This window comes from Furipterus horrens, unplaced genomic scaffold (genome assembly GCF_987537825.1).
Source record: "Furipterus horrens unplaced genomic scaffold, mFurHor1.1.pri manual_scaffold_5, whole genome shotgun sequence".
Taxonomy (NCBI): domain Eukaryota; kingdom Metazoa; phylum Chordata; class Mammalia; order Chiroptera; family Furipteridae; genus Furipterus; species Furipterus horrens.
Window position 1 is genome coordinate 93,250,081 of NW_028327175.1, and position 12,634 is coordinate 93,262,714.

Sequence of the window (12,634 nt, forward strand, 5' to 3'; positions counted from 1 at the left end):
TGAACTAAGTGGGGTGAGATTGCTGGGGGGAGGTGGGTACTAGGCAGAGGGGAGCAAAGGGGAAAAAATTAGAGCTACTGTAACAACATAATCAATAAAATATACTTTAAAAAATGATTATGTATGTAATTGGAAGTAACAATGTGGAAGTTTACCTAAAACAAAATAAATTGATTCAAAGCTCAACTGCTATTAAAGCTACATAGGATAAAATAAATACTAAAAATGAAACATTAAAATTAAACAACAACAACAAAAAAAGATGGAAACAATGTCATAAACAAAGCAGAAAATGAAGCTGAAACCATTTACTGTGTATGGGCTCTGGGCCGCCAGGTCTTTAGGGTCTCACAGTCTCACACTTTCCAGGGACTGTTAGGTTGTAAGAGCTTCTGAGTGAAACACAAACACACACCAAAAACAAGGTAGCATTCTCGAGGTATGTCTACAATGGACAGATTCATCAAATTCAGCAAAGAAATCCCAGTGAGTTCCCTTGCACCCTGCAGCCCTAAAGACCAGTCAGATGCGTGAAGCAGAAAGCATCTCAATGAAGTGGCTGAGGCCTGTCTGGAGAAGGAGTACCCTGAGATGCTCACAGGGATCACCTGGACTAAGTGTTTACAGCTTCTTATGTTCTACTCACCAGCACTGAGCAAGAGAAGGGCCAAGGAACCTTGATGAGTGGGGATATAAGAGGGTAGATGACCTACTGGAAGAGAAACAAGAGAGTTTAGAGGAATGGTAGTCCTCAGAATCCTACTTAACCCACTAAAACTACTCCTAAAAACTCCAGGTTCAGGACAAAAATGGGGACAGAGTGGGACATTGTCAGCTCACTCCTGAGACTCAAGAAAGGGACCTAAGTTAAATTTCTGTTCTACTTCTGAGCTCTCCAGAGAGAAAGTAGCCTGGATAAGGCACATTGTCCTTTAATTCTCTCTCACATTAGTATTTTTTAATTGCACTGTATTGGGTGGGAAGTATGTGGAAATGTTGTCTTTGATATTTAGTAATGGAAGCAAAAACAACTCAAAAGAAAATAAACTAGCCAGTTGTGTTAAAAACAAACAAACAAACTTTGAACCCTTTGAACAACTGAAAAACGTAACAGGAAACCACATTTTCAGATCAATGAGGAAACCAAAAGTCTACATGAACAGCTCGGGGCTAAGGCAGATTAGAATGTGAGATCTCACCCAACTTAGGAGAGGAGAGGCAGGGTGGATGTGGACAAGAGGGAGAAAACCTCAAAAGACTGGAGTCCTGGCAAGCTATGGGTGAGGAGAAGAGGGCACAGAGCCACTCACACACCCAGAGAAACTCCTTGGAATTGCTGAGATTTCAGGGGAGGTGTGAAGGTCTAACATAGCTTGCCAAAAAGAGGTAGAAAAGAGTGTTGCTGAGCAGGAAGGTGTGAAGCAGCTGAGAGGGGAGGGTCACATGGTCCTGACAGGGATGCCACTTGAATTTGGGGCCAGGCCATGGGGATCTACTGGTTACACCAGGGAGGATAAAGGGATCCAGAGAACCAAATATGGGTCTTTCCAACATCACCTCCTCCCCACCCAACAAAAAACAACAACAGCTTCCTCTGCAGGCAGGACCAACTTCAAGTGAAATTTCAGGAAATCCCACCCCAGGAGGTCCTCCTTGCCACAAATTCTCCCCTTAACAATTGCTCTGTATCTGGGGGACCCCTCTGCAAACAACCCATCAGGCCACAAAGATGCACGGAGAGGCCTGCATTTCCATGTAACTGGCCTCCTCTATATTCTATGTGTTTTATTAACAATGCATTAAAAATTATCTTGAAAAAATAAATAAATACATTTTGTAAATTAAGAAAAAAATCAAATTTGTCTCAGCAAGTGAATATATGGTCCAAAAGACTAAGAACTGGTGATCTACAGGAATGGGGTATGCAGAGAAAACAGGCTGGGAAGGAAAAGACATATTAGTAAAATGTGCCTCATTCATTGCAAGACATTGGATGTTCTTTAGATGGGAGTTCTCTGGAATATGACTCCAACTCCCTTTTGAATATTCACAACACCTGCCATACTTTCAATCTTCTTCCTGAACTCTGTTTCCTCCAAATTGGCCTCAATGACACTCAGATAGGTCGGGTGCCATCCCCTTTGGTCGCTGCTCATTTATCCGATGATCTGTTTTTGTAGGTGTTTATTTGTTGTCTTCTTTCTGCCAGGAATTGGCCTAAGCACTAGGGACAGAGAAATGAGCATAATGCAAACCATCACTGTCTTTCTAAGATTTTCCCTGCTGCCAACAGAAGTTCTGTCCCTGTCAATGTCCTGCTCAACCACAACATCTCTCATGAATCCTTTTTTGACACCATTCCACACTTGACTTCCTTCTCTGATGAAGCTCTTGTTGTCACCACTGTTAGTAGCAATCAAGGAAGAGTTGAAAGAATGTCTTGATCATTCTTGGCTATTAGAAATTTTAGGCTTTTATGAATAAGTTATGAAAACTTATTTTTTCTTCTTAAGTTTAAATCATCAGGCACTATTAAGTTTTTGTCTGTTTCATCCTTAAAGCTAGAAAACCCAAAAGATTCTTTTGGCACTATTGTAGAAATCACCTGATTTTCAGACTGTGCTTTGAGTCAATACTTTCTGCTTTTGAGTTGATTTGCTTCTTCTTTAAGTGTTCCAGCCCTGTGGACTTGATCATCACAGACTTTGTCCTTTCATTTCTCAAGTCCTTCACATTGTCCTATGGTAGCAGCTGGTTGGTACCTAATATTTTGCCTTCCTGAGCATATTATTCTAGTCAACCACTCAGTCACCTCTTTGACCCTCCACTGTTTATTACAGTCTGCAAGAACATGCCCCAAATCAGCTTTTATACTGCCTGTAGCCCCAGTCTGGCCCTATAACCAACCGTAGTTCCCCTCCCTCCATTTCCCTGAGTGACTGTTGCCTGGAAACATCCTGTCCCAATTTCGGTATCAGAGACATCATTAGTTACTGAAACAGATTCCTATTCTAAATTTAAGCAGAATTACCAGTTAGTTCTTACAGTCAATGGGCGGACTGAAAAGCACAGACCAAATCACATCATGGAACAAATTATATAAACACATGCTGTTGCCAATAGGGCAAAAAAAATGCTACAGTGTGGACTCAAGACAAAGTCCCAATATCAGATTCTGTCTCAGCTCTCTATTGGCAGACCATTTGTAGACTCACTGAGATAATCACCCATCCAGTCTGGCCTGTGTGTCCTGTTTTGTCACAGTCATTAGAGGAGCCCATCCTGGCATCTCACCAGAGAAGGGATCAAAGCCCAGCCATTCCCAAAACTACACGTGGCACTCTCTTCAAGTAGTCAGCTCCAGGACATGGGAAGTCCACAGCCTTTCACCCAGACACAATGAGCATGATGTTGCCTTTCCTGCTGTCCCTACTGCTTGTTCTGGGTCCTGCAGTCCCCCAGGAAACTCAAGATGGTAAGTTGGGAAGCAAGGGCTGGGTATGGAGAAGAACAGAGGAAGGGACAATGAACAGGATAGATGGGCTGGGAGAGGGCCCCAGATGAAGCCGGGATTCCCAGTGTACAGTAGGAATGGCTGTTCATGGCTGTCAGCTAACTCAGTTCACACACTTCTAGAAGCATTGAGAGAGCCTCTGGACTCATGCTAAGTAAGACCTTAAATAATTAGAATTAAAATTTTTTAGTAGGCAAATGAACAAAACTAAGACCTAGACAAGTGAATTGACCTATCCTGGGTCACATCCAGGACAGGGCAGGGGCCATACAGGTGGAAATTTCTGTTTCTCCCTCCTTCTAATAGCTGGATGTACATGTCTGACTCTCAGGGAGAAAGACAGTGATTCCAAAGAGCACTTGTAAGCATATTAACTGCAGGACACGTCTAGAAACAAAGTCATTCCCTCATTCCACAGTTAGACATTACAACAGTGGGCCAGGAAGGCGAGTGACTGGTAAAGAAATCATATGGAGGTTGGGCAGAACCAGCGTCAATTTTAGTACAGAGTAATGAGACTTTTTTTTTTTTTTTGCATACAAAATTTCAGGATGAAGAAATGTAAGTTAAACTGTGCAGGTTTAGAATTTACAAACTGTCAGAATATATCTTCTTTAACAATTGTTCATATCTAGTTTGTTAATCACATCCTACACCAAAATGTAATTTAGTTAGGGTTCTTTAGAGAAACAGAATGAATAGCATCTATGTGCACAGAAAGAGAGATTTATTTGAAGGATATGGCTCACAGCATTTTGGCAGATAGAAGCCTGAAATCTACAGGGTTGATAAGCACACTGGATACCTAGAGAAGAACTGATGTTGCAATCTTAGGTCCAGAGACAGTCTGGAGACAGAATTCCTTCTTCCTTTGGACACTTCAGTCTCTTTTCTTATGGTTTTTATCTGATTAGAGGAGACCCACCCACATAATGAAGTGGAGTTTGCTTCATGAGGTCTACTGAGTGAAACAATGATCACATTAGGAAATTAATGAGATTAACTTCATTACTGGAACTGGATATCTACTGTGTGACCTTGAATATTAGTAACACGCATGAGAGTTATATCAGGAATCCATTTTGAAATTAATTATGAAGATGCTCCAATCATCTACCACTCTGTCACACAAAAATGCAGAGACTCATCTAAAATAAATAAATAAATAATAAAAAATAAAAGAGCAGGGACAGCCCTAGCATATCTGAGCTCCATCCTGTTCTTACCTTACACTAATCCAGTCTAGGTCATTTCCTGAGGTTTCTAGTCAATTCTCCTTCCTACACTTTCTAACTGTACATATTTGTCAGGTTCAACTCAGCAGTGCTCCAGGAACAGGACTGTTTTTAGTGGCTTAACTCAACAAATGTTTATCTCTTGCTCATGTAAAGATGAATAGAGATCAGGCAACTTTTTTGTGCTCTGTGGGGTGACTCAAGGATCCAGGCAGTTTGTATTTTCAGACTCTTCTTTTCCATCCTGAGGCCTCCACAGTCATCATCTATACAGAAGCAAGACAAAGGGTTCAAACTAGCTTGCAGGCCTCTGACCAAAGGAAAGACATCACTTCCCTTCACACTCCCTTTTGACAAAACTCAGTCATGGTCCCAATATACCTACAAGAAGACTGAGAAATATCACTTTTTGAGGTGCCAAGGGAGGAAACAAAATGGTCTCTGAAATATCATCCCCAGAATGGAAGTAGAGCCCATTCTCTCAAGTGAGCTTCCACTAGCACATGGCTGACAGCGGGGTGGAGGGAGCTGGGGAGAAAGAAGCCCAGGGACCAGGTTTCTCTTCCTGGCCCTCTGTTGTCCCACATTGGGACTCCTCTATGTGGACCCCACATCTGAATCTTTTCTCCTCTTTTACAGGACCTTATTCTCTGACCTTCCACTCCATTGGAATGTCCGGGCCCAAGGCAGACTTCTCCAGTTTTCAGGCTACTGGCTACCTCAATGACCAGGCCTTCTTCCACTATGATAGTAAAAGTGGAAAGGCTGAGCCCCAGGGCCCCTGGAGACAGGTGGAAGGAATGGAGAACTGGGAGGAATTAAGTAAACGTCAGAAGGCCAGGGGGGACTTCTTTCTGAAGAACCTGAAAGACATCATGGATTACTACAAAGACAGAGGTCAGGGGCTTATGGACTGCTGGGGTAGAAGGTCTTAGCTAAAGAGGCATCCCTGCAGTTGTGAGTGGAAAGGTGTCTGCAGGCTAGAAATACTCTCATGCCATAGGAGAAGCCAGCAGCACATTCAGAGATTCACAGACATTTCTGCATCCTCCTCCCCCACAACACATCTGTTTATTCCTCCTTCATTATCACTTTCCTCATCCTCACTCCCAGGCTTCAACTCTCACATCAAGTGATGTCAGTGTCAGCCCTTATTATTTTTTTACCCTCACCATTTTGTAATTGCTTTTAGAGAGAGGGGAAGGGAAAGAGATGGAGAGAAACATTAATGCAAGAGAGAAACATTGATGGGTTGCCTCTCATATGCACTCCAGCCTGGGATCAAACTCACAACCTTTCAATTTACGGAACTTTGCTCCAACCAACTGAGCCCCACTGGTCAGGGCAGTGTCAGCCCTTATTGTCAGACCTCTCAGCTCCACACTTCCACCTGTCTGATGTGGCTCTCACTTTAGAAGGTACCAGACTCACCCCCATGCAGGGATACTGGGTGGGGAGTGAGCTAACCTTGGGGTCATTCTGACCAGGGTTCAGGTGCTGACTCTGCCATTCACTAGCTGTTTGACTGTGAACATGTACTTAATTATCTGGTCTGAATCTGAAAAAATTGGAGCCTTGAGTTCTGCCTCCAAGAGATTCCATAAAGTTTATCTGGGCAAATTCCATGAAAGCTAGAACATAGCCTTGGAGCCCCAAAAACTAAGACAGACAATCAATATGCTGAATGTCTGAGAGAAAGTACCTAGTACAAACCATGGCTCTCACTAGCAGCTCAGGAAGGATTGAATTGAATACCTCAAACTTCTAGAGTTCCATAAAATCATAAAGACCCTCCTGTCCATAAGGAGAGACTTGGGTGGGAGGGGTCATCCGCGCTTGTGGTGTGAGGTGCCAGTGCAGCACAGAGTCCAGTTCTCATGTTTGCCAGCCCAGCACTCTTTCTACTGAATCACACTGCCTAACCTCCAAGCCAGTCAGTTGCAGGCCTGGTAAACTAATTATTTTAAATTATTATAGGATGGGTGTCAAAAGGTGAGTTTATGAGTATAAAAATGCCCAACCAAGAAATTACACGAAATCTGAAAGTTCCCAAAAGGAGGCAACTCATAAATCTGAAGGATGTAGATAGAATGGGAAGTGCTTGTGAGAAAACAGCCTGAGTTGTGCTCAGAAATAGCAAAGGGAATGACACACGTGCCTGGGAAGGACACTGAAACCAAGTCTGATTGACTGGAATGGAATTGTTGCTGTGAGTAACCATGATTAAAGAGGATAAAGTAATGAACACAAGGGTATTAGGAAATGATAAGACCTGACATTTATTGACCACTTTGTATAAGGCACATGTATCGACACATGCAATGATCACAATAACCCTCTAACACAGTGCTCTTGCCAATGCCATTTTAGAAATGAGAAAATTGATGCAAAACAGGTTATTGGCTGAAGTTTATGCAACAGGCTAGGGGAGGGTGGGGACAGATCTAGAATTTGAGCCCAGATAGCTTGAGATCAGAGCCTGTGCCAACAGCACTAATCAGTATTGGGTAAACACCTACATTTATAATCAAAATAAAGTGGTTTGGTCCCCCTTTCCTAAGTAGGTCAATTTCAAAGAGGTGTTGCTAATTGGAAAAGGAGACCAGTATTAAAGATTTGTAATGAAAATGTCAAACACCACAATAAAAGGAAGAACTTACCAACTAGGGTTGACTCAACTGGAAACATCAACTCCGTGTAGAATGGGAAAAAAGAAGAGATTGTACAATCTATCTTAAACTACAAATATCTTTTTTTATTTATTTATTTATATATTTGTTTGTTTATTTGTCTATTTATTTTTATAGAGGGGGAAAGGAGAAAGAGAGGGAGAGAAAAATCACTGTGTGGTTGCCTCTCACTCGCGCCCCCAACTGGGGACCTGACGTGCAACCTAGTCATGTGCCCTGACTGGGGATCGAACCAGCGACACTTGGCTCACAGGCCGACACTCAATCCACTGAGCCACAGCAGCCAGAGCTCTAAACTACAAATATCTTTTATTTAACTTGTCAATGTACTTCTGTGTGCTTGTGTCCAGTTCCTAAGACCTCACAGTAGAACGAAACAAAGTTCATCTAAAGAGATGCTGTGTGGGGCTAGAAGACCTGTACACAGTCTGTAGCTCTCTGAAGTCCCCTGGCTGGGAGAATGTATTTCATCTCAGACTGGCCTAAAACACCAAAGCATACTAAGTTTCCCTTTCTCAGTCAGCTCTATGTCTAGCTAAGAGTCCATCTGCCAAGATAAAAGGGGCTGAATGTTCAGATTTTAAAACCCTTTCTTCCTATTGGGTTAAAAAACTGTGTAAAAGTAAGTTATTAAAATGGAGTTGATGCCAGGTTGACAGATTTTTGGGGTGTCCTGGTAGATGCAGAGAATCACATCATGCAGGAAAAGATTGGTTGTGAACTCCGAAATAACAGCTACTGCAAGGCATTCTGGACGGTTGCCTACGATGGACGGGACTATATCAAGTTTAACACAGATATCCCCGCCTGGATGCCCCTGCAACCAGAAGCTCTGAACACCAAAGTAAAGTGGGAGACGGAAGGCTCCGTGCAGCGGGCCAAGGACTACCTGGAAGAGGAGTGCCCCCAGTTGCTGCAGCGCTACCTGAAATACAGCAAGACATTCCTGGACCGGCAAGGTACCCAGTGCTCTCTATGTCCAGCTCCCTGCACTGAGCTGAGAAAGACCAAACTGATCCCAGGCTGGGTCCTCAGAGGAATATTTCAGGCAAATCCTTTAGCCATTTCTCTATGATAGGCCTCTCGCTTGGCTGTGGGGAGAAGGCAGATGTGTAAGATGTTGGCCCAGGAAGGATAAAGATGAGTAAGTGTGAGCAGGATTGATAGTCACAGGCTGAGAAACTGTTTTGCGAAGTAATGAGAAAGAGGGTCCTGTGGAAGGGAGGAAGGAAGGGTCTCAATGACAGAGCAGCAGACAGAACTAAGGGGTGGGGCTCGGGCTGCAGGACACAGGAGCCACAAAGCCCACAATTTCTTTGCATCAGGAATCAATACACACTGGTGGGCAGGTGCTGGGAGGCAAGAAAGAGGCCACAGACACTCCATTATCCAACAGGGAAGGCTCATGGAAGCCTCAGATTCCCTGATCTTCTCCAAGTTCCCCTGGGAAGGCAGCACTGAGCAGACAAATGTTGCCTTCAGAACCTCAGCCTCCATGCTGTATCTCTCCACAGATGCTCCCTCCGTGTCAATCACAAGCCAGGCGGGCCCAGGAAACATCAGGACCCTCAAGTGCCTGGCCTACAACTTCTACCCACAACCAGTCAGTATGTACTGGACTCGGGCAGGCAATGCAGTAGAGGCTGATGAATGGGGAGCCATTCTTCTTAGTGAAAATGGCTCTTACCACTCCTGGGTGACGGTGAAAGTCCCCTCTTCGGACGGAGGTCCCTACTTCTGCCACGTGCAACACAGCAGCCTGGCCCAGCCCCTCGCTGTCCCATGGAATGAGGCGCAGGAATCAGGAGCTGTAGGCACCTCAGGATCTGGAGACCAGTAGCCACCCTTTCCTTGGGACAGGAGAGACAGGAGCTCTAGAATGACCATCATTGCCATCAGCGAGGCCCAGAGAAGCAGTGAAGGGGACAGAGAGGTGGTGAATTTGGAGACAAGGCCTGAATGCTGGGCACTGCGCTGACTCACTGCTGCATTCACCCTCAGAACCCATAATCTAATCTGCAAAATCGAATCAACACTAATCAGCTTGCCTATATGCAAAATAAATCAGATTGTTCAACTGTTAAATGCCCCAGAAATGTCAGCAGAGGCTATCATTCATCGTGCTCCCAAGCATTTGAATCATCTGAAATTCTTGGTATCCACTGGAAGCAATATGTACTGGCCATCTCAACCTGGGGCCCCCACTGTAGCGTGGCATGACCACCCGGTACCTTGAGCATTGTTCAGGTGCTCGCTGCTGAGGTCTCCTCTGGTCGGAAGGTCATAGAACTCTCCAACCTCTTTAACACAACCCAGAATCTCTCCTGTACCTCAGTTTCCCTGGCATTTCCTTGTCCCCCTGGGAGACTGCCCTCCACTCCAGCTACTCCACCAATCCCACACCAACTTGGCCTTGGGGCCACACACAACCATAGCTTATTTGGAAGGTTTCATCCTCCCGGGATGCACTCCCAGGGAAGCAAGATTCAGCTCGATGTTCTTGGACTCCTTCTAAATTCATTTGAGTGTGTGTGTGTGTGTGTGTGTGTGTGTTAAACTGAGTCACCTAACACCATGCACAGGTCTTAGCCACAAAAACAAAACAAAGTGAAACAAAAACAAAAACAAAATGAGAAAACCTGAGCAGAACTCATAGATATGACCCTTTTGTTTAGCCTTGGTACCACAAATTACCTTGACAATTCCTCAGTCTTTTAGAACTAACTTTCTCTCTCTTTGGAGGATTCTTCTGGGGATAGTTTACCAGCTAGACTGGAGGAATGAAGTACTCTGAATTAAGCAGCAAACACCAATGGATATAGGTCTTAAAAACATTCTTTCCCAATGCCTTTGTCATTTTGGCTGAACACTGCTTCTTTAACATTGTTTTCCACACTGGCCCAGTAGCTCAGTTTGGTTAGAGCATCATCTCGATATACGCCACAGTTGTGGGTTGGATCTCGGGTCATGGCACATGCAAGAATCAACCAATGATGCATAAATAACTGGAACAACAAATCTATATTTCTCTCTCTCTCTCTCTCTCTCCCCCTCTCTTCAAAATCAATCAACAAATTTTAAAAATTAACCTTGCTTCCTGCTAGAACTTGCTGTTTCAGCTAAATAGCCTTATTATTCAACAGACATATTTAGTGTTTTCTCTCTACTTCCTTTAGTCATTTATTGATGGACTCATTGAAGAATTATATATTGAGTATCTGTTTTATGCTGGAATTTACCTCAATTCTGCTTAGTGAAATAATATTTATTGTCAAGGTCCAGCTCAAATTTCACCTGCTCCCTTGACCACTGCCATGGTCACCAATTCAACATATACTCTTTTCATGCTGAGACTTCATTTGGATAAAAATAACAGGGACGCCCTGGCCAGCATGGCTTGGCAGGTTGGAATGTAGTTCTGTAAACAATGGTGGCTGGTTCGAATCCTGGTCAGGGCACATGCCCAGGTTGCAGGATCAATCCCTGGTTAAGATGCATGCAGGAGTCAGCCCATCACTCTCACACACTCTCTCTCTCTCTCTCTCTCTCTCTCTCTCTCTCTCTCTCTCTCTCTCTCTCTCTCTCTCTCTTTTTCTCTCTCTCTCTCCTCCCTCCTTCTCCTCTCTCTTCAATGAGAATGAAATAAACCTTTTAAAAATATATCAGGGAAGATTTCAAGAAAAAATTTGAGTAAAGTCAAATTCCATACTATCTAAGAATGTCACCAGCAATTCCAGACCACCCATCACAAATCCACTTTTTTGTTCCTTTCCACATGAAAGGGAAGATACATAAAATAGAAAAAATCAAAGATGGGTAGAGGTGGGGAAGAAAAGATGGGGAAGACACAAATCAAATTTTCCAACTTCTGAATCCCCATTCAGACTTTTTTCCTTTGCTCATTTTTAATGTTTTCATGAATACATGCATCCATTTATTTATTCAATAAATGTTTACTGAATATCTCTATTATAAGGCACTGAGATAGATGTTTATGTAATAAACAAATGAACCAGCAGTAGATCATTTGGCACAGTGATAAGGTCACAAAGGTGTTGGGGGGTCAAACTGGGGAGATTTTTGAATAATGCACTAAGGTTCTGACATTTATTCTTAGTGTAAGAATTGAAGGCTTTTTTTTTAATTCTCACCTGAGGATAACTTTATTGCTTTTGTAGAGAGTAAGGGAAAAAGAAAGAGAGAGAGAGAGAAAGAGACATCGAAGTGAGAGAGGGACATTGATCAATTGCCTCCTCCTATGCACCTGAACCCAAGATCGAACCAATGACCTAGGTATGTGCCCTGACCAGAGATCAAATCTGCAACCTTTTGGTATATGGGGTGATGCTCCAACCAACTGAGAGCTACAGTTAAAGATTACAGTTAAAGGCTTTTTGATAGTAGGGTGATGTGATCAGAATTGTGATTCAGGAATATTAACCAGATATTAATGGGTACAGTGGATGGGAGAATGAGCAGAGAAACTAGCTGCAGAAACCTCCCCTTGTGGTCTAATGGCAAAGGTGCAGCTGGCTGAACTCACCGGGGCAGGGTCTCCTCCTTATTGCCAGGAAATCCTTTGGCTCCCATAGAATCTAATGAAGCCAAGATGGCTAGATTACTGTCCCCAACAACAAGAGAGCTTCAGGAAGTGGAAATGCTTTCTGCTTGGGAGGTTATAATTGCCATGGATCATTCTTCAACTGAAAGAATGCAGAGATTAGAAAGAACCCAGGTGGCCAAAACTAAACTTTACCCTAAAGCCAGGCTGGCAGACACTGCCTCCTGTCCCTCCAGCCCACCCTGCCTCTGACTGCCCCAGAATGCAGAATAGGGAAGACTCCTAGACAGCCTCACGAGACATGTCCTCCCCCAAACATGCTGCTCCTTCATATAATTTTACTTTACTCTGTTTTAGTTCATTTTATTTTATTTTTCTCTCTCCATGTATGAAGATTATGTTCATCATAACTAGAAAGTAAACACCATTGGACCAGCCTCAGACAACTCAAGACCCCTCTAGTTTTTCTTTTATGCAGTTATTTTCCCAATTCATACACATCCTCACATTGCAGACCCCTGGCTGTTTATAGATCAGCCTCTCTTTTATACACCTGCTTCTAGTAGGTTCTCACCTTGCTAGGCAAATGAGTCAAGGTGAGCAGCCCCCAAAGCTGTTGTGATAGACACTTCTT

At 43.5% G+C, this 12,634-nt stretch overlaps 1 protein-coding gene across 1 annotated transcript; it reads left to right on the forward strand.

Moving 5' to 3' along the window:
- Positions 1-3,221: 3,221 nt before the first annotated feature.
- LOC150008975 (zinc-alpha-2-glycoprotein-like) lies at positions 3,222-9,524 on the forward strand. The gene is made up of 4 exons (XM_090276708.1): positions 3,222-3,475; positions 5,389-5,646; positions 8,120-8,398; positions 8,954-9,524. The coding sequence occupies exons 1-4, from the start codon at positions 3,400-3,402 to the stop codon at positions 9,277-9,279; spliced, it is 939 nt and encodes a 312-aa protein (XP_090132834.1). The 5' UTR covers positions 3,222-3,399; the 3' UTR covers positions 9,280-9,524.
- The last annotated feature ends 3,110 nt before the right edge of the window (positions 9,525-12,634 follow it).

Excerpts from the sequence above, each read along its gene's own strand:
- LOC150008975 (XM_090276708.1), top strand. The coding sequence starts at position 3,400 with ATGAGCATGATGTTGCCTTTCCTGCTGTCCCTACTGCTTGTTCTGGGT. Across the intron at positions 5,647-8,119 it reads GGATTACTACAAAGACAGAG|ATGCAGAGAATCACATCATG; the intron begins GTCAGGGGCTTA and ends GTGTCCTGGTAG. Across the intron at positions 8,399-8,953 it reads GACATTCCTGGACCGGCAAG|ATGCTCCCTCCGTGTCAATC; the intron begins GTACCCAGTGCT and ends ATCTCTCCACAG.